Here is a 22,834-nt window from a genome sequence, read left to right as displayed (position 1 = left end):
CTTAACATAGTCCCTAAAATATTGTAAATACTCAGTTACTATTTATAGAATTAGTAAATTTAGAGGAATACCTGCTAAGGAAACAAGGATATGCATCCTCTCTGGCCAGCACATTTGGACCCATAAAGAAAATCTATATGGTAATGAACTGATTCTTGTGAATAATATGCTAAATATTTTTTTCACAAGAATCAGTCAGTTCATTATCATACAGAAAAGAAAACAGTAACATTTTACAAATGCTATGGGTTGGGTACTTTCTTGATCCCTGAGAATTCAAACATGAGTAAGAAATAGTCCCTGACCTCATTGATTTTACTGTCTACTGTGAGAATACAATAGTAAACTAATTACAGGGAAGCATAAGAACTAAAAGTATTCTCAGTGGTGCTCTGGAAGCATAGGGATGCAGCATCTCTGGGGCAAAGATGACACCTCAATGAAAGTGGTACTTGACCTCCAAGTTTCAAAGGATTTAGAGATAAGCCAAGGAAAGGAGGAAAGAAAGGTATTCTTAAAAGGGGAAGAGCACTTATGGAGGCACAGAGGCATTAAGCGGTTTGATAAATTTTAAGTGGTATAAGTGGGGATAGCCAGATCATAGGATACATAGGTTGGAATGGTGGACGATAAAGCTAGAGAGGTAGGCAAGAGTACTATGTTTCAACTCTTACTTCTAAGTAGAAAAGTTTGAACTTTTTTCCAGGAGCTATGGAAAACTATTATAATGGGTTCTGAATACAGGAATAACAGCTTTGCATTCTTTAAAAAAAAAAAAAAATTCTAGCAAGTATAGTGCAGAATAAATTCCAGCTAAACAGACTATATTCTTTACAAACATGATATTTATTCAGCATAACACTCCTGTAAGGTTTGTCATTTCCCCCTATTTTTTTAATTGATTTTATTTTTTTTAAATACACGACAGTGGAATGAATTTCAATTCGTATTACACATCTAGAGCACAATTTTTCATATCTTTGTATATAAAGTATGTTCACACGAATTCATGTCTTTATACATGCACTTTGGGGTTTTTTTGCATTACAATTCTTATTACACATATATACCACGATTTTTCATATCTCTCTATATAACATATTTTGACACCCAATTTGTGTCTTTATATATGTACTTTGGTTAATGATGTCGATCACATTCCACCATCCTTGCTAATCCCCTGCCCCCTCCCTTTCCCTTCCACCCCTCTTCCCTATCTAGAATTCATCTATTCCTCCCATGCTCTCCTTCCCTACCCCACTATGAGTCAGCCTCCTTATATCAGAGGAAACATTTGGTTTTGGGAGATTTACTTAGCATTATCTTCTCCAATGCCATCCATTTACCTGCAAATGCCATGATTTTATTCTCTTTTATTGCTGAGTAAAATTCCATTGTGTATATATGCCACATTTTTTTTATCCATTCATCCACTGAAGGGCATCTAGGTTGGCTCCACAGTTTAGCTATTGTGAATTGTGCTGTTATAAACACTGATATGGCTGCGTCCCTGTAGTATGCTGTTTTTAAGTACTTTGGGTATAGTCTGAGGAGAAGGATAGCTGGGTCAAATGGTGGTTCCATTCCCAGATTTCCATACTGCTTTCCATATTGGCTGCACCAATTTGCAGGCCCACCAGCAATGTATGAGTGTACCTTTTTCCCCACATCCTTGCCAACACTTATTGTTGTTTGTCTTCATAATAGTTGCCATTCTGACGAGAGTGAGGTGATATCTTAGAGTAGTTTTGATTTGCATTGCTCTAATTGCTAGAGATGCTGAGCATTTTTTCATATATTTGTTGATTGATTATATATCCTCTTCTGAGAAGTGTCTCTTCAGATCCTTGGCTTATTTGTTGATTGGGTTATTTATTTATTTATTTATTTATTTATTGGTGCTTAGCTTTTTTAGTTCTTTATATATGCTAGAGATTAGTGTTCTGATGTGTGAGGGGTAAAAATTTGCTCCAAGGATGTAGGCTCTCTGTTCACCTCACAGATTGTTTCTTTTGCTGAGAAGAAACTTTTTAGTTTGAGGCTATCCCATTTATTGATTCTTGGTTTTAATTCTTGTGCTATAGGAGTCTTATTAAGAAAGTTGGGGCCTAATCCCACATGATGAAGATTAGGGCCTACTTTTTCTTCTATTAAATGCAGAGTCTCTGATTTAATTCCTAGGTCTTTGATCCATTTTGAGTTAAGTTTTGTGCACGGTGAGAAATAGGGGTTTAATTTCATTTTGTTGCATATGGATTTCCAATTTTCCTAGCACCATTTGTTGAAGATGCTATCTTTTCTCCAATGCATGTTTTAGGCACCTTTGTCTAATATAAGATAATTGTAATTTTGTGAGTTAGTCTATTTTACTCTGACCCTTTAATTGAGCAGGTTAAAAGAAGATAACTGAGTGAATTTGGGTGATTGTCCAAATTATCTGAACTCTCTGGATCCCGCAAGCATAAATCTGGCCCAGTGGAGCACCTTATCAAATGTTGTATGCCCTATTTTATTGAGGCTGGCTTGGAATCACTTCAGAGAGCAAGAGGAAAGTCCTTGAAGTGAGCCAAGGGTACTTGAATGAACTTCATAAAGACAGGCTTTTAACTTCAGTCTTCTGAAGAATGTAGATTTTGAACACTAAATATAGATCTAAGGGTCTAGCATATATACCCCTTTATATTAAACAATACTAAAGAGGTTATTTAACTTTTTATATCATCCATGCCCCTTCCACTTCTCCACATTCCACTAGTCTGAGCTTTTTATCCACTTGTTCAAGGGCCTTATACAAGACATTGCATTTTTGTTTTTGTTGAATGAGTCAGTCAACCCATCTAGGATCCATCCAGCTGACTTCTGCATACTATTAAGTTTCCTGAGGATAAGGATTTAACTGTGTTGCCTTTAGGTGTCTTCCCTCTTATGACTTGCCCTTATTTTCTGTTCATGATAATCATAATAATTTACATATTCCACCAAGAAGAAAATAGTTTATTTAAAAATAAAAAAAGACTAGAAAGTTCTATCTTATGTGTGCCATATGTGAATCTGTTAACTCCATTTTCCTGAATTGAGTTTAACAGAGCAAACTTTGAGATTCAGAAGGAACTCTTGGTGCCTTCTGCTTTGTAAGTAAAATCTCATTTTAACATGCAGCAAACCAGCAAAGTTCAGATCCCTGGGTTTAAATCTGCCGTTTACTGGTATAGTGATCTTAGCAAATTATTTAATCCTTCTGAGATTCTGGCACATAAAAAAGACTTAACTACCATTAATTCCCTTACTTTTCCTTCTTGCCTCCTGCTTCCACCTCCTATTTCCCTTCAAAATAATCATCAGGGTTACTGCCATAACATATTTAATTGGTGAAGCAGGGTTCAACTGAGCACCAGTACAACTTCCTGATTGGGAGAAGTCTAAAAATAGGAGCCTATGGAACATGAAGAAGAGAAGACGGACACTTGTGATTTCATCAAATATTGGACTTGGACTCCGAAGTAGAGTGTTTGCCTAGCATGCACAAAGCCCCTGTGTTCAATTCCCAACAACACACACACACACACAAAAAAAAAACTTAGGCTCAGCTAGTTGCTCTAGTACATGAATCCCTTCCACAACAACTCTGCCTGATAGTCTTTTGGTTTTAGCTTCAAAGCAGATAATAGAGACATTGTAAAAATTCTCACATTGCATATCAACTTCATATTTTTTTTTTGCAAATTGGTGTGTTGGGGCCTGTGGGCCTGTCCCAAGAGAGAGAACCACATATACCCTCAGTGAGTATTTCCTCCAAAATTAGAGAGTGTTTTTGGTTCTTGCTTGCCAAGGCTTGTTCTCCTCTATCCTCTGCAGGTGTGTATCCTCTCTTTGGACGTAATGCTTCCAACCTCTCAGGAGCTGCCTTGCGAGTTCATGTGGTTCTTTCCTCTCTTTCTCCACACACTGAGCCCACTCATGAACTGGACTCTGTGGACTGCAGTAGTCACAGTGAGTCTGAGCAGCTCTCCAGAAGGAATGATGAAATCCAGCTCTCTCCACCTGGTGGCCACCAAAAGTCTGCCTCCACCCAGGTCCCCTGCAACAGCACCACCTCTGAAGTCTGCCTGGCCCAGGAGGACCCTGCCGAATTGGAAAGAACTTTTGCAGTCAGTATCCTGGTAGAAAGAGCAATGCACTTGAGCTTGAAAGGTAGGCTTTGCTTATTTATCCTGGGGCAAATTTCTGATTTCTCAGGAAATGGTCCTATCTTCACAAATCTTTCAAATCATGACAGGACCTATAAAAGTGATTAATTACTAATAATTATTATATTTCCCAAGCCTAAAATAACATGAAAGCTTTTTTGAACTTAAAACTGATCTTTTTCAATATCCTAATGTGGCATATCATAAATTCCCCAGTCTAGAAACTTGGACATCTACCTAGATATTTCTCTTTTCTTTATCTACCATCATATCATCACATCTATTAAATTGTTCTGTATCTTAAATTTCTCAGAAATCTCTTCTTCTCCATTGCCACTCACTCAGGCCTTCAGTATGTACCTGGACTCAGGGAATTCTTAACAGTAGATCCATAAACCCCCAAGGGATTCATAAATGAAACTGAGGGTTGGTGACTTGGATAAGAAAATAATTACATTTTAATTTTTATTAACTGCTAATTAGAATTTTTAATTTTTTACTCTAACTAAATTTTAATTTTTTAAAATAGTACCTGTGATGTCATCAACAATAGAAATCACAGGTATTTTTATATCACATTATATTATTGCGGATATCTTGGAATATTATTTATACTTATCATTGCTTTGAAATTACAGCAATTGTTGCCATAAGATCTTGTTAATTAAACATATCCATATCACAAAGTTCTTTTAAGTTTCCCTGACTGTTTCAGTCTAATTGCATTTCCTTATAATCATGGGTATTTTATGTTGTTTTTAAGACATAAATGCACTAAGTTTCTGAGGCTGACCCTAAACTTGCAGTCCCCCATCTCAGCCTCCCAAGTGGCTGTAATTACTATCACACCTGGCTTCTGTATTACACATTTTAAAGAAACATTGTTAAAAGGCCCAGAGACTTCATCTGATGGTCAAAGGAATTCATGGCATAAAGAATTCCTTCCCTACCTTTATTCTACCTTGCACTCTCCCCTAAATTTTCCCCTTGTTGTCACTCTTTTCTTTTGCCTGGTTCATTTCATCTCTTCTCCCAAAGACTCAACTCAAACATCACCATGAACCAGAGGTAATGTAAAGGCCCCCTTCTGTTTGCTCCCTTACCACTTTTGCTTTCTTCAGTGTTGTGTCTTATCACATGGTACTAAAATTGTTTCCATGATTTTCTTCTTCACTAGATTTAAGCAGCTCAAGAGCAAAGACCTTATCTCATTTGTTTATTCAAAATGCAGTCATTCATGTGGCAACAAAACTTAACTGTAGTATTTGCTATGTGCTATGCACTGTCTTTAGTGCCAGGGATAAATCAGTGAATAAGATAGACAGTGTGGTGCCCTTGTGGAAATTACATTCTAGTAGAAACATTCATCTGTGTGCCCCTAACCAATAGGGTATGTACGTACGTGCATGCATACATGCATGTCAATTTTTTAACAAGTTATCCTTTCTTTGTCTCAAAGTTTTCATCCGTAGCTCTGAAGACTGGGGTTGTGGCTCAGTGGTAGAGCACTGAGTCTCTGGGCCTTTTAGCATCTATGAGGCACTGGGTTCAATCCTCAGCACCACATATAAATAAATGAATGAAATATAGGTCCATCAACATCTAAAAAAAATTAAAAAGAAAAAGCTCTGAGAAACTTTCCATTATGAAACAACATTAAGCTGTACAGGGTAGCACAGGCCTATAATTCCAGCTGTTCAGGAGGCTGAGGCAAGAGAATGGCCTGAGCCAAGAAGTTCAGGGCCAGCCTGGGTAACATAGTGAGACCCCTGTCTCAAAACAACAACAACAACAAAAATAAATAAATAAATGAAAATAACAGCTTTAATTCAGTACTCTTAAGATTTTTTCATACTCACATTTGACAAGACAGTTCTATGTCTAGCCCTGTTTTATAAATGAGGCAGCTGAAAAACTAAGAGGTAAAGTGATTTGAAGGAATATAAATTATGCCCAGGAAACAAAATTAGCTACAGTATCATCAACTCCTAGAGGTACTCATTAGCCTACCCAGGCAGGAGGACAGGCATCCCTGGGTTCCCACTTTTAGCATATTGTTTATCTTAGTGCATTTTAATAATCTCTTTTTATCTCTCTCAGATCAAGAATCAAATATGATTCATCTTGTGCATGTGTGACATAGAGGTGTCAGTTAATGTTAGCTTAAGAGAACTGGACTAAATTTGTATAATATATAAAATTAGGCAATACTTGAGGGGAAAATTTTCCTAGCCTAAAGTGAAAATCACTTTAGGCTAAAGGGGAAAGCTCTTCTCCTAACAGTTACTTAGAACTATTACAGTGGAAAAACCCTAGAGAAGGAGTCAGGAAATCTGGCTGGTTCTTCCAAATTCTAGTTAACCAGGTGCATGATGAGTGAGCCACTTTGCTTTTCTGTTCCTTGGTTGCCTTATTTGTAAAATAGGGAGAGAGACACCTATCTTAGGTGATTTTCATAAGTATGATCAGCATGAGTTTAGTGTGTATAAGAAAATACTTTCTTAAAACAAAAGAAGTTATTTTAATCTCATTAAAACAATTATGCCATTCTTTTTTTTCTTTTTTTTTTATTGGTTGTTCAAAACCTTACAAAGCTCTTGACATATCATATTTCAAACATTAGTTTCAAGTGAGTTATGAACTCCCATTTTTACCCCAAATACAGATTGCAGAATCACATCGGTTACACATTCACATTTTTACATAATGCCATACTAGTGACTGTTGTATTCTGCTACCTTTCCTATCCTCTACTATCCCCCTCCCCCATCTTCTCTTTCTATCCCATCTACTGTAATTCATTTCTCTCCTTATTTTTTCTTCCAATTCCCCTCACAACCTCTTTTATGTAGTTTTTTATAACAATGAGGGTCTCTTTCCATTTCCATGCAATTCCCCTTTTCTCTCTCTTTCCCTCCCATCTTGTGCCTCTGTTTAATGTCAATCTTTTCTTCCTGCTCTTCCTCCCTGCTCTATTCTTAGTTGCTCTCATTATATCAAAGAAGACATTTGGTATTTGTTTTTTAGGGATTGGCTAGCTTCACTAAGCATAATCTGCTCTAGTGCCATCCATTTCCCTGCAAATTCCATGATTTTGTCATTTTTTAGTGCTGCGTAATACTCCATGGTGTATAAATGCCACATTTTTAATCCATTCATCCATTGAAGGGCATCTGGGTTGGTTCCACAGTCTAGCTATTGTGAATTGTGCTGCTGTGAACATCGATGTGGCAGTATGGCATTGCTTGTAGAAATAGATAAAGCAATCATGAAATTCATATGGAAAAAAAAAAGACCCAGAATAGCAAAAGCAATTCTAAGCAGGAAGTGTGAATCAGGTGGTATAGCAATACCAGATTTCAAACTATACTACAGAGCAATAGTAACAAAAACAGCATGGTACTGGTACCAAAACAGGCGAGTGGACCAATGGTACAGAATAGAGGATACAGAGACTAATCCACAAAGTTACAACTATCTTATATTCAATAAAGGGGCTAAAAGCATGCAATGGAGGAAGGATAGCATCTTCAACAAACGGTGTTGGGAAAACTGGAAATCCATATGCAACAAAATGAAACTGAATCCCCTCCTCTCACCATGCACAAAAATTAGCTCAAAATGGATCAAGGACCTTGATATCAAATCAGAGACTCTGCGTATGATAGAAGAAAAAGTTGGCTACGATCTACATATTGTGGGATCAGGCTCCAAATTCCTTAACAGGACACCCATAGCACAAGAGTTAATAGCAAGAATCAACAAATGGGACTTACTTAAACTAAAAAGTTTTTTCACAGCAAGAGAAACAATAAGAGAAGTAAATCGGGAGCCTACATCATGGGAACAAATTTTTACCCCTCACACTTCAGATAGAGCCTTAATATCCAGAGTTTACAAAGAACTCAAAAAATTAGACAATAAGACAACAAATAACCCAATCAACAAATGGGCCAAGGACCTGAACAGACACTTCTCAGAGGAGGACATGCAATCAATCAATAAGTACATGAAAAAATGCTCACCATCTCTAGCAGTCAGAGAAATGCAAATCAAAACTACCCTAAGATACCATCTCACTCCAGTAAGATTGGCAGCCATTATGAAGTCAAACAATAACAAGTGCTGGAGAGGATGTGGCGAAAAGGGTACTCTTGTACATTGCTGGTGGGACTGCAAATTGGTGAGGCCAATTTGGAAAGCTGTGAACGTCTAGTGCGTTCGGGTCCCTGGGTAAGGGTCGCGAAGAAATCAGGACACAGGGGATGCAGAGCAAAGGCAGCAAATGCAACTGCATGCTGATGTTTATTTCTTAGTTTCTTTTATACACTTCTAGACATAAGGCAAACAATTCTTTTACATCACTTTGTCCACATTGTCCTGATAACATGCTTCAGCAAGTATATTAAACTAAAGTCTGATCGTTCTTATTTATTTGCTCAGTAAAGCCAAGAGTTCTTTTATAGAGTTCATCTAATCATCTAAGGCTGCATGTGTTTCTTTACTATGTACTGTTCCCAGGCTAAGCATGCCAAGAGCCTCTCCCTGTTGGCCCAGGTATGCAGAGCTTGTGACTTAAGACAAGGGGAAAAGAACATTTTCTCCTCCTAGCTTGGGCCTGCCCAAGCTGACCTTTGTCTTAGCCACTGCTCTTGCATAACCTTGGGCTTTAGGGGGCTTCAACAGGCATACTAAACCTTAACAGAAAGCAGTATGGAAATTCCTGGGAAAGCTAGGAATGGAACCACCATTTGACCCAATTATTGCCCTTCTTGGTCTATTCCCTGAAGACCTTAAAATTATGCCATTCTTGATTCATAAGACTATTTTCATTCTTATGGAAAACACAGGAAATTCAGTGAAAACTCTGGAATGATAAAATTGATTCCGCTCAGGTCTTCTTAACTGTTCTCAATGTGTGTCTCAACCCTGTGAGAGGAATAGTGATTTTCTTCTGGGCCACCTCCAAATGTGTTTGAGAACTTGACCTTTTCCAGAAACATAAACAGGCTCAAATAAGTTTATACACAAGGGAGAGAGACAGGGAATCCTGATTTATCACCTGCCTGTTTGGCTCAAAGGAGCATTTCTGCTTAAGACTGATTAAAGAACAATTTTCTTCCAAAGTCAAAATAGTAATTTTGTTTCAAGGCCTTTAGCAAATAGTTGCTTTACAAGTAAAACTCAGTGGGTGGGAAGCCAGTGGTATGAAAAAGAGATCTGAGCAATATTGGTGTACATCTAGAGTTAGAATTTTACTGTGAAGCTGGGCATGGTGGTGCATGCCCATAATCTGGAGGCGATTCCAAATTCAGCGTCAGCCTCAGCAACTTAGTGAGGTCCTAAGCAACTTAACCAGACCCTGTCTCAAAATAAAAGCTAAAAAGGGCTTGGGATGTAGCTCAGTGGTAAGTGCCCTTCATTCAATCTCAGATAATACATATATATATATATATATATATATATATATATATATATATATATATAATGGAAAGTAATTGGTAGCACATTTCAGATGAAAAAACTGAGGTTGAAAGAACTAGAATGAGGTGGTATACTAAATTAGTGTTTGAGAACATGGGAAACAAGGAAACATTATCAACATTATCAAGGAAACATTATCTTGACTCTCTCAGCATTGCAGGTAATCCTCTCTGATGATCTGTCTGTTTCTGGAAACCTCTGCTTGTGTGCATGCAAGCAGATGAGTCAGCTTTTCTCTCCTCCAACCCTGGCAACCTTCTGTAAACAGAGGGCAGAGGTGATTCTGCAAACCTATTATAAGGGCATTGGGCCCTTTTGTGCATCCTCAGTCTACTGAAGGAAACACAGATTACTCTAGAATACTGTGAGAACTGCTGTGATAGAGGCAGGTTATCTCTCCCTAATTGTGAGAGTTTACATTTTATTAGAAGAAATCAGTTGAACAGCTTAAGACCACCAGGTACAGTGGCATATCTATAATTCCAGCTACTCCGGAGGCTGAGGCAGGAGGATTACAAGTTCAAAACCAGCCTGAACAATTTAGGAAGATGCTGTCTCAAAATAAAAAAGGAGATGTAGCTTGGTGGGAGAACTCAGGCCTAGAGTGTACAAGGCCCTGAATTCAATCTGCAATACCATAGAGGAAAAAAGAAGATGAAAACCCACAAAGGAAAGTAGGGAGGGGGAGGTTGTATCAGGCAGAGTCTAGTTGTAGGAAACAGAACCCACTCTAGCTGTTTTTAAGCAGAAAGCAGGTTAGTATGGAATATTAAGGTATTTCATGGCATTGGAAAGGCTTAAAGGACTGGGCTCTAGGCTAAACTTTCATGAGAGAACCTCTTAACCTTTTAAGTTCAAGATACAGTGCCAAAACAAATTCAAGAACCACAAACTATCCTCATTGCCATTACCAGGGCCTGTCTATATCCAGGACCAAATCCTGGAGCAGAAAACAATATCTCTGCAGGTTCCTTGTTATTAGCAAACACAGGAGATGAAGGATGTCTTCTACCTCATGTATGCCATCCACATCTTTTGTGAAGGTTATCTTAAGTGGGAGAGATCAATTTCCCTCCATATCCTAGTTGTATGTGTCTTGGAAATATAGTTTTTAACACTTTCAATCTCTATAATCAAGGAATATAATACAATGAAAGTAGGTGGGGTAGATGCTAAGCAAGTCAATAATATAAATATTATTTAGTTACACTAAAATAAAATTTTTTAAGAAGATAGCTCACTAGATAAAGGTATTATTAGTGCTGTTCTGTACTTTTTAAGTGAACAATGATGAGTACTGTTTCCATTAAATATTCTTTGCTTATTTCCATTTTGTTAGAATCATCTTTCCTTGTTCTTTCACCAATATGCTTATAAAATGGTTTTGCCATATTGTAGCCAATGGTATTATTTGATTCCTCATGGTTTTTGTTTGTTTTGTTTTATTTTCGTACTATGGATTTAACCCAAGGGCACTTTACCACTAAATATATCTCCAGCCCTTTTTATTTATTTATTTATTTTTAAGATCGGTCTCACTCAGTTGCTTAGGGCCTCATTGTGTTGCTTAGGCTAGCCTGAAACTTACCATCTTGCTGCCTCTGCTCCTGAGCTGCTGGGATTACAGGCATGTGCCACTGCCCGGTCCTTCTATAGTTCTTCTATACTTTAGTCCTTTTCCAATTCTAAGGCTCCTCTACCTGCTTTATTTCCCACTAGGTCTCACTTGTGAAATTAGCAGGTCTCTTCCTCCACTTCAGTTCTTTTCCAGGGCCTCCTCACAAAGTCTCTATTTCTCCCTTTTCTCTTTCTGTCACCCAATTTCTTTCATTATTGTGCCCAGTAAAAACTATAAAAGTAATGCTTGCTGGTCTGATTTTGTATCCTGAAATGCTTGAGTCATGAGATTAAACAGCATGACACATCAATCCTTTACCAAAATTTGGGGACAAAAATGCTTTGCATGGTTTAAACAAATATGTCTCTATGATGGAACATAATATAAAATCTTTTTATTGATTTTTTTTAACTTTTTAAAAAATATATTTATTTTTTTTATTTATGTATTTTTATGTGATGCTGAGGATCAAACCCAGTACAAGCGTTCTACCACTGAGCTACAACCCCAGCCCTGAACTTGATTCTATGATGGAAGTGTTCTGTGTCTTCATTGTTTAGTATGGTGGCCATTTGCCCCATATAGCTATTGAGCACTTCAAATATGATTTATAAACAAAGAACTGCCTTTTTTCCCCTCCTGTGTTGGGGTTGAACCCAGGGCCTTGCACATGCTAGGCAAGTGTTCTACATCTTCAGCCCAGGAAATGAATTTTAATCATATTTAATTTTAAATTAATTTAACATTGAATAGCCACCTGTGGCCTAGTGGGTTATCTTATTAAACAGCTAAATTAGACTATCAAGTATCATCCACCATCTTCATTTTAAATTGTTTTAAGACAGAATAAATGACTTCACTGAGTCTCCCACTTTGGAAACCTGATCTTATAAAAATTAACACCAGCACAGTACCCAGTGTTTCACACAGTACTATGGGATTCTTTAACACTCCATTGAGGCAAAAGTAGGACATGGTTTAGAACATGGATCCTGGAGCCTGAATGCTTAAATTTCACTTTCTGTTCCGCCATTTAATAAATGTGTGACCAACTAACTTAATCACTCCTTACCACGGGTTTTTAAAATCTATAAAATGGGAATAATAATAGAAAAATGCCTGTCTCATAGGGTTATGTTAAGGATTCAATGAGTTAATATATGTAAATTTCTTTGAACAGTGCCTGTGATATTGTATCTACTATTAGTGAATATTTTTAATCCTTATAACCATCTTAGGTTGTATAAGTATAATATGTCCCATTTTACTTGAAGGAACTGTGACCTAGACAGTCCTTGCCCAAGATCACACAGAACATGTATGGTAGAGCTAATAATTGATCGTCTGACTCTTAAGTCTAAGACTCTGCAGTTTTTTCTCCTCTCCCTAGTATTCCCATCATCTCATGAAGAGATGGGAGAATTCCCTTCTTGCTGCGGATTGTTTATGAACAGAGCCTTAAAAGAACAATTGCAGTAGTAGAAAAATCACTAGACACATTGTAAGTACAGGGAGTAACTCAAAGACCCAAAGGTCAAAAAGGGCTAGAAATGATCCTGCTTGTACTGTATAGTGGGAGGCTACTTCTAGCACGTTCTTTTTGGTACCCTAAAGTATAGTCACTCTATGTTCTATTTCAGGGAGCCCCTTGACAGAGCGAAAAGTATCAATACCCAGTTGTTGTGTATCCTTTGCAACAGCTGATGAGCCATCTCCTGTGTACACCCAAGTGATTGAAAACACAGATTCTCCCATCTGGAATTTTCAACAGCAGTCAAGGTTTGTATTTGCTGATGTTCCATTGACCTCCCAGAATCTGCCTTTTGTTCCAAAAGAAAAGCACAAAATAATTAACACAATATTTAAGCAGTCCTAAAAAATACTTTTCTTATGCAGGCAGTTATTTAATCCTAGTGCTTATGAATTCACTAGTGCTAACAGTGGTTTAACTCTAATCAGTAGCATTCAGAAAGTATTCAGTGAGGCAGCCGCTTATATACCCTCTTCTGTTATAGGCACTCAGCATTGAAATTCTCTGCTATTGAGTTCAAGGTCTAACTAGGAAGAAATACAAATAAAATATTACAATTAAGTGTGACACATGTTGTAACAAAAGTAAAAAGGATGCTAGTGGAGCTCAGAATAAAAAGAGTATTTGGGCCATCCTGAAAATTCAGGATAAGCTTCATAAATAAGATACCTCTGCTAAATATTGAAGAATGTATGGTCTGGGGCTGGGACTCAGCTATAGAGCACTTGCCTGGCATGTGTGAGGCACTGGGTTTGAGTCTCAGCACCACATATAAATAAATAAAATAAAGGTCTATCAACAACTTTAAAAAAAAAAATTGAAGAACGTATACAAGTTGTTCAGTTGAAGTAGGGTGAAAAGAGCACTCCAGTCAGAAAGAACAAACCTCAGGAAAGGCTGTGTATTTTTCATCCTTGTAAAATACTCTGGAGCCTTGGCTTTGGAACCAGAGAGACTTGACCTCTAACCCCATCTGTTATTTACGAGCTGTGTGAACAAGTTAGTTCAGATTCCTTATCTGTAAAACAAATATAATTTTTGTAGAGTTATTATAAGGTTCAAATTAGAAATACTACTTCATAGTACATAGTATGTGTATAACAAACATCAGCTTTCCTTTAATAAGCTCAAAAAATAGCAGGTGGAGTTTTTGTCAATTATGTTACCGAGGTGGGGGGCTGGCATAGAAGGTCCACAAGTGGGGTGCAGTGTTTGTCCTTCCTTTTCTTCTCTTACTCTGAGCATCATTAAATATGTGGATGCTAATGCTAATTATCATTACACTGCCTCACCTTTTACAAAATTTAATTCTTGTCCACCAACACCAGCCATAGTACATACTCTCTAATCTATTTTCTCGCAGTGTTCGTGTACTTGAGTCTCATCATTTGCTCACATGTTCAGTTTTGTATAATTTGAGAGGCTGACCTGAGTCAGAAGCTGAAAACTTAGCAATATTATAGTGAGCTACTGGAAATAACAGAAATTCGAGACATAGTAACCAGGGTACTCATCTAAAATATTAAATCTACCCCAAAAGTCAGGAAACCAAAAGATTAAGCTTCTAAGTGGAGGCAGCCTAACAGAATAATTATAAAGCTTCACAAACTCAATGAAGGGACTTTTAGCAAGCTCCTGATTTTGTCCCTGAACTTTACAGTTGAGGAGATTGTGGCCAAGGGAGGTTACATATTTTTGTTGAAAACAAAGGCAGGATTAAAAGAAAAATGAATAGTAGTGCTGTTTACAATATCTTTATCACAAAATTAAGTCTACAATTAGAATCCTAACACTGTGTTACTTTCACTTTAGCATACTGTCTTTTCTGGATCTTGAAGTAGACTCTCCAGTAGGTTCACTAGTGCTGTTTAGGGAATGAAATGAAGTCTCTTGGTTTTCTCTGGATCTCTATCTTGCTCACCTAAAATAGTGGCTCCTGTTTTAGAACTTCAAACTTTAGCTTTTAATTGAGAACTGCAATTTTCTTTATATAAAATATATTAGAGGTTGTTAGTAAATTCCACTTCAGCTTCTTTATTTGCTTTGAAAGTTGGGCACATTCTTATTTTGTTGCCTTGCCTCTGCACAGTGTAGAAGAGTCAGGTGTTCAAAGTTCAAATCCAGCCCTGCTATTTACTCTTATATAACCTTAAGTAAATCACTTTTCCTCTCGGAGCCTAGCTTCAGGATTATAAAACAGGATTATAGCACCCATGCCATAGGTTTTCATGTTGATTAAATATATATGAAACACATAGTACTATGCCTGCAGGTAGGTGTTTAATAATTGTTGTTTTTTTCTCTCTTCCATTCTTACTATTCTCTCACCTTAAAACTTCAAAAGAATCCTTACCCACTCCCGATAAAACTGTTAATTACATGTTGAGAAGCTCCCTTCCCATACTCAATTCCCTTAGAGAAACAGTTTGAATGTAAATACCAGGGTGAAGGGGAAGTGCTGCAGCTTGAGAAACTGTTTTCAAGTCTTGGCAAGTTATTTCATCTCTCTGTGCTGCCTGTCCCCTCATTTTGACCATGAAGATAAAAATATATTCTAGAAGATGCCTTTGAGGATGAAGTGAAACAATACTGGGAAATTATTTTGCAAACTACAAGAAATCTTCAAATCTAAGATTCATACTACAGAAGATTCCCACAGTTAATTTATGGTGATTGTTTTTCTCAATAGGCTATCAAAAGAGCTGCTTCTGGACCCACAGCAAACCCTGGTCTTCAAAGTTTGGCATAAAGGAGGTATGAACTCTGTTCTGTGAATATAAAAATAAGCTATGTCCTGTTGACAATTTGCAGTCTTTTTTTTTTTTTTACCAAGTGAAGCCGTGGCATTGATAGTGCTAAGGATGCAGATATTTGGGGATTGGGAGAAATCCCACAGAAGGCCACAGTGTTCTCCACTGGAATTTAATACTTAGAAATCATATTTTGTTTGATTACCTGCTTAGTGAAGAAATCCAAATACATTTGAATGTTTCCAGTTATGTCTGTCAGTAACCAGTGCCCAACATGCCACATACAGTCATTTCTCTTCACTTTGTGTCATGATAAGGCCTTTCGATGATTGGTTTATTAAGCAAGAGACACTAGCATTTTTAGGCAGTACAAAAGAAAACTTATTTTCCCTTGTTTTAAAAACTCAGAGAGATGCTGACATCATGGTCCTTGAACCCAGTTTTACTCAACTACCATTTATTCAGCGGCATAACCCAGTCGTGTTAAAAACATTGGTTCTGCTGGCACAACAGTACACACCTGTAATTTCAGTGGCTCAGGAGGCTGAAGCATGAAGGTTGCAAGTTCAAGGCCAGCCTCAGCAACTTATTGAGGCCCTTAGTAACTTATGGAGACTCTGACTCAAAATATTATAAAAAGGAGCTGGGAATGTGGCTTAGTCGTTAACCACCCCTGGGTTCAATCCCCAGTATCCCCCCACCAAAAGGAACATTGGTTCTAAAGCCAGACTTTGGATTCATATGCCAATTCTGCCCTTTACTGTCGCAATATGACTTTTGGTAAATGACTTAACTTCTCTGTGCTTCAGTTTTCACATCTATAAACTAGGAAAAATAATAGTACCTACTTTAGAGGGTTTTGAGAGAAGTAAATAAGAGCCTGACACTTATGAATACCCTGTCAATTTTATTGTATTTATTAACAAGTGACAGTGTCCAAGAACTTGACAGACATCTCTAATCTTGCAAGGTGCAAATACAATTAATCTGATGTCATAAATGTAAAAGCTGAGGCCCAAGGAAGTTTAGTGGCAACTAAAGTTGTATAGCTATTAATTGGTGTAGTCAGGATTCAAGCTCAGTTCTGAACTAACTATCCAACCTTCACTGCTTATACTCCACCATGCTGGTAAGTTTAGATGTCGCAGAAAAATGAGGTGTTAAGGATGTCCCACCATCTCACAGTTTAGTAAGCTTAGTAAATTTTATTTCACTATATCCCTCTTGTAAACCTAATTCCTTTAGCATTCCTGCTGGGGGATGGGGATGTGGCTAAGTGATAGAGTGCTTGCCTAGCATGCGTGAACATTGGATTTGATCCCCAGCACCACCTAAAACAAAAAAAAAGATTCTTACTAGGGCTTGTTTCCAAACCTTCATCAATTTGGAGTCACCTACAAAGTCACAATATTTTGTTGGCCAATGCTAATTTTCAGTATTGACCACAAAGCCTAAAAGACCAGAGTAATCAGGGTGTAACATAAGTTACATAAAGTATTTCTGCTTGTGTTCCTGTTTGTGAGGGCTGCTTTGTTCTTTTTTTTTAATAATATTATTGTATTTTATATACCTTTATTTTATTTACTTATTTTTATGTGGTGCTGAGAATCAAACCTAGTGTTTCACATGTGCTAGGCAAGCACTGTACCACTGAGCCACAACCCCAGCCCTTTGTTCTTGTTTTGATGGTTAGTTCCATGTTGCTGCTTTGCATTCAGCTAGCTAGTCCCACCATTATCCAGCCTCATCAATGCAGAAAAACTGATCCAAAATCAGATTTCTTTAAATCAAAACAAGAAATTCCTGCATTATTTAGCTGGGCTTCTCACTCTTCTCTTGCTCCCCCCCCCTTAAAGTGCTAGAGAAATCATCAAGTAGACCAGGGTTCACTTCAATTCAATAGCAAGAAAAAAGAATAAGCTTTGGCCATATGCACACCTGGGTTCAAATTTTGACTCTGCCACTTAATAACTATATGACCTAAAATAGATCACTTTATCTCTTCTCTCTTCCTCATTTTTTAAATTAGGATAATAGTACTTGTCTTTCAGGGTTTCATGAGGAAAAATTGTTGCTTAATAAGTAGAGATACTTTTATTATTATGCTGATACTGTTCTAGAGCTATTGGGTATAGAGAATAAATTGCAGATTTTCAGACTCTCTAGGGGGTCCTGTAAGATTCTGTTTTAAATGAAGGTGAAGAAAATGCTAGACCAAACCAAGCAATATTTATCTAATTCTCTCAGTGTGTATAGACTTCTCTTAAATCCATCCTTTCCACACAGATTCAGCAAATCTATTATAGAAAGTACTCAAAGCAGTACACAAAGGCTATACTCAACAGCTATTTGAATTCCTACTCTGTGTCAATCACTATGACAAGTGCCAGGGATAGACATGGTCCCTGACCTCACAGAGCTTACAGCCAGTGAGGGACACAAAAAATATATAGTTTAGTGTGATTAGGCAATCCAGGGTACTCTGAAAGGGAACATCTAACCCAGACTAGGATATTAGAGGCTTCTCAGAACACACCTCAGCTGAGAAACAAAGGAGCAGAACATTCTGTAAGAGGGGACTACAAATAGAGTAACCTGTGTCGGTTTTCCAGGGGATTGTCTTCTTTTTGTAATTTGTGTTCATTTGTTCTTAATTAGATATAATAAATATGTATATCTTAGAAAATTTGGAAAATACAGATAAGATAAGAATAAATAAGAAAATGCAAATCTCTTATAATTCCATAGTTTCAAAACTCAATGCCCTGAGGAAAACCACTGAGATATGATAACCAAGGGAAAAGAACAAGTGTTCCTTAAGTTAGGGATATTTTCTAGTTACGTATATCATAAGGACAAGGCTCAACCCTGCCATTTTTTCCCTCACCTTGCAGAAAGGGAATTCATAGCAGGCTCTTGTTACCAGCTCTTTCAACTTCATCATCTGTCTTTTTTGATGGCTTTGGAATCACTAAACTTCTGAAGTTGCCTGATCAGCTTCTCTGTGCAGCCTCTAATCTCACTGGCAGGGTGTGCCCAGCCAAGCTGCCCAACTCTTCTGTTTCTTCCACAGATGAAGAGAGGGTGATTGGCTTTGCCTCGGTGGACCTCTCCCCATTGCTGTCTGGCTTCCAGTTCATCTGTGGCTGGTATAACATCACAGACTTCAGTGGAGAGTGCCAGGGGCAGATAAAAGTTGCTATCTCCCCTTTGGAGAGTTTGATGCACTTCAAAGAAGAAAGACAAGCAAGGCGTGGGGTGGAGACCCCAAGAACACTGGTATGTATCCTGATTCACATCTAACTAGTAAGGGTCCTACTGAGCAAAGCCCATAAGATCCTGTACGCTGGTGCTTTCTGACTTATAGAACACATTATATTTTCCTATCTCATAATAACCTCCTGGTTTTGGGGGAGTGATGAAAATGTTCTAGATTTAGATAACAGTAATAGTTATACATACAACTCTGAATATACTGGAAACCAGTTAATCAAACATTTGTGTGTGTGTGAGTGTGTGTGAGAGAGAGAATAGGTCTTTGGGAGTTAGGCTTATTTTTTTAAATTTTTATTCTAATTTGTTATATATGACACCAGAATGCATTACAATTCATATTACATATAGAGAGCACAATTTTTCATATCTCTGCTTGTATACAAAGTATATTCACACCATTCATCTCTTCTTCATACATGTACTTAGGGTAGTGATGTTCATCTCATTCCACCATCTTTTTTTTTACCCCCTTGTCCCCTTCATCCCCTTCCCTCCCCTTTGCCCTATCTAGAGTTTGTCTAATCTTCCATGCTACCCCTCCCAACCTCACTATGAATCAGCCTCCTTATATCAGAGAAAACATTTGGCATTTGGTTTTCTGAGATTGAATAACTTCACTTAGCATTATATTCTCCAACACCACCTTTTTTACCTGAAAATGCTATGATTTTATGATCTTATTGCTGAGTAGTATTCCATTGTGTGTGTGTGTATGTGTGTGTGTGTGTGTGTATCTCACATTTTCTTTATCCATTCATCTCCTGAAGGGCATGTAGGTTGGTTCCACAGTTTAGCTATTGTGAATTGTTCTGCTATAAACATTGATGTAGCTGCATCACTGTAGTATGCTGTTTTTAAGTCCTTTGGGTATAAACTGAGGAGTGGGATAACTGGGTCAAATGATGATTCCATTCCCAGTTTTCCAAGGAATCTCCATACTGCTTTCCATATTGGCTGCACCATTTTGCAGTCCCACAAGCAATGTATGAGTGTGCCTTTTCCCCCACATCCTCGCCAACACTTATTGTTGTTTGTATTCTTAAGTAGCTGCCATTCTGACTGGAGTGAGATGAAATCTTAGAGTAGTTTTGATTTGTATTTCTCTGATTGCTAGAGACATTGAACATTTATTCATATATTTGTTGATTGATTGTATATAACCTTCTGAGAAGTGTCTGTTCAGTTCCTTGGCCCATTTGTTGATTGGGTTATTTGGGTTTTTTTTTGTTTTGTTTTGTTTTGTTTTGTTTGTTTTGTTTTGTTTTTTGGTGTTTAGCTTTTTGAGTCCTTTATATACCCTAGAGATTAGTGTTCTATCTGATGTGTAAGTGGTAAAAATTTGTTCCCAAGTTGTAGGCTCTCTATTCACCTCACTGATTGTTTCTTTTGCTGAGAACCTTTTTAGTCTGATTCCATTCAATATTAATTCTTGAGTTTAATTCTTATGCTATAAGAGTCTTGTTAAGGAAGTAAGGGCCTAATCCAATATGATGGAGATTTAGGCCTACTTTTTCTTCTATTGGATTCAGGGTCTCTGATTAACTCCTAGGTCCTTGATCCACTCTGAGTTGAGTTTTGTGCATAGTGAGAGATAGGGGTTTAATTTCATTTTGTTGCATATGGCTTTCCAGTTTTCGCAGCACCATTTGTTGAAGAGACTATCTTTTCTCCAATGTATGTTTTTGATGCCTTTGATAACCGTAATTATGTGGGTTAGTCTCTGTGTCCTCTATTCTGTACCATTGGTCTACCTGTCTATTTTGGTGCCAATACCATGTTGTTTTTGTTACTATTGCTCTGTAGTATGGTTTAAGTTCTGGTATAGTGATGCCACCTGCTTCACTCTTCTTGCTAAGGATTGCTTCGTCTTTCTGGGTCTCTTATTTTTCCAGATGAATTTCATGATTGCTTTTTTATTTCTCTGAGGGATGTCATTGGGATTTTGATTGGAATTGCATAAATCTGTATAATGCTTTTGGTTGTATGGTCATTTTGACAATATTAATTCTGCCTATCCAAGAACAAGGGAGATCTTTCCAACTTCTAAGGTCTTTAATGTGCTTTAGTTTTCATTATAGAGGTCTTTCACCTCTTTCATTAGGTTGATTCCCAAGGTTGGTTGGTTGGTTGGTTGGTTGGTTGGTTGGTTGGTTGGTTTTTGAGGCTACTGTAAATGAGGTAGTTTCCTCATTTCCCTTTCAGAGGATTTGTCACTGATGTACAGAAATGTCTTTGATTTATGGTGTTGGTTTTATAAACTACTACTTTTCTGAATTCATTTACTAGTTATAGAAGTTTTCTGGTGGAATTTTTGGGGTCTTCTAGGTATAGAATCATATCGTCGGCAAATAGAGATAATTGGAGTTCTTCTTTTCCAATCTGTATCCCTTTAATTTCTTTCGTCTAACTGCTCTGGCCAGTGTTTCAAGAAGTATGTTAAATAGAAGTAGTGAAAGAGGGCATCCTGTTTTGATCCAGTTTTTAGAGGAAATGCTTTCAATTTGTTTCCATTTAGAATGATATTGGCTGGGGCTCTGCATAGATAGCTTTTACAATGTTGAGATATGTTTCTTTTATCCCTAGTTTTTCTAGTGTTTTGAACATGAAGGGGTGCTGTGTTTTGTAGAATGCTTTTTCTGCATCTATTGAGATGATCATATGATTCTTATCTTTAAGTCTATTGATGTGATGATCACTACATTTATTGATTTCTGTATGTTGAACCAACCTTGCATATCTGGGATGAATCCCACTTGATCATGGTGCACAATCTTTTTGATATGTTTTTATATTCATTTTGCCAGAATTTTATTGAGAATTTTTGCATCTATGTTCATTGGACATATTGGTCTGAGTTTTCTTTTTTTGATGGGTCTTGGCATGGTTTTTGGAATCAGGGTGATACTGACCTCATTTCTTCTTTAAAGGTCTTGTAGAATTTGGCTGTGTATCCATCTGGTGCTGGGCGTTTCTTGGTTGGTAGGCTTCTGATGGTGTCTTCTATTTCATCATTTAAAATTGATCTGTTTATATATCATCCTGATTCAATTTGGGGAAATCAAATGACTCTAGAAATTTGTCAGTGCCTTATTTTTATTTTATTGGAGTACAAATTTTCGAAATAATTTCTAATTATCTTCTGTATTTCTGTAGTATCTGTTGTTATATTTCCTTTTTCATCACATATGTTACTAATTTGAGTTTTCTCTCTCCTTCTCTTCATTAGCATGGCTAAGGGTTTGTCAATTTTATTTATTTTTTCCAAGAACCAACTTTTTGTTTTGTCAGTTTTTTCAATTGTTTCTTTTTTTTCAATTTCATTGATTTCAGCTCTGATTTTAATTATTTCCTGTCTCCTACTGCTTTTGGTGTTGATTTGTTCTTCTTTTTCTAGGGCTTTTGGACATAATGTTAAGTCATTTATTTGTTGACTTTTTCTTCTTTTAAGGAATGAATTCCATGCAATGAACTTTCCTCTTAGTACTGCCTTCATAGTGTCCCAGAGATTTTGATACGTTGTATCTGCATTCTCATTCACCTCTAAGAATTTTTAATCTCCTCTTGATGTCTTTTGCAAACCATTGTTCATTCAGTAGCCTAAATTTAGTCTCCAGGTGTTGGAGTAGCTTTTATTTTTTTATTTTATCATTGATTTCTAATTTCATTCCATTATGATCTGATAGAATGCAGGGTAGTATCTCTACTTTTTCAAATATTTTTTATTTTTTAGTTTTAGGTGGACACAATATCTTTATTTTATTTTTACGTGGTGCTGAGAATCGAACTTAGTGCCTCACACATGCTAGGTAAGCACGCTACCATTTGAGCCACATCCCCAGCCCCAGTATCTTACTTTTTTATATTTGCTAAGAGTTGCTTTGTGGCATAATATATGGTCTATTTTAGAGTAGGATCCATGTGCTGCTGAGAAGTGGTATTACACAAGAAAGTATATTTGTTCATTGAGGATGAAATATTCTATATATGT

General features: G+C 37.1%; 1 protein-coding gene across 1 annotated transcript in view; it reads left to right on the top strand.

Annotated features, from left to right (window-relative positions):
- Positions 1–22,834, top strand: part of C2cd3 (C2 domain containing 3 centriole elongation regulator) — a 143,277-nt gene that overhangs the window by 83,748 nt on the left and 36,695 nt on the right. The window contains exons 24-27 of the mRNA XM_026379501.2: positions 3,856–4,191; positions 12,930–13,068; positions 15,510–15,574; positions 18,644–18,849. Of these exons, the coding sequence (XP_026235286.2) occupies positions 3,856–4,191; positions 12,930–13,068; positions 15,510–15,574; positions 18,644–18,849 (746 nt within the window). The remainder of the gene's footprint in view (positions 1–3,855; positions 4,192–12,929; positions 13,069–15,509; positions 15,575–18,643; positions 18,850–22,834) is intronic.

Source organism: Urocitellus parryii, chromosome 4 (assembly GCF_045843805.1).
Source record: "Urocitellus parryii isolate mUroPar1 chromosome 4, mUroPar1.hap1, whole genome shotgun sequence".
Taxonomy (NCBI): domain Eukaryota; kingdom Metazoa; phylum Chordata; class Mammalia; order Rodentia; family Sciuridae; genus Urocitellus; species Urocitellus parryii.
Note: the sequence above shows the minus strand (reverse complement) of the source record. Positions and strands in the feature narration are given on the sequence as shown.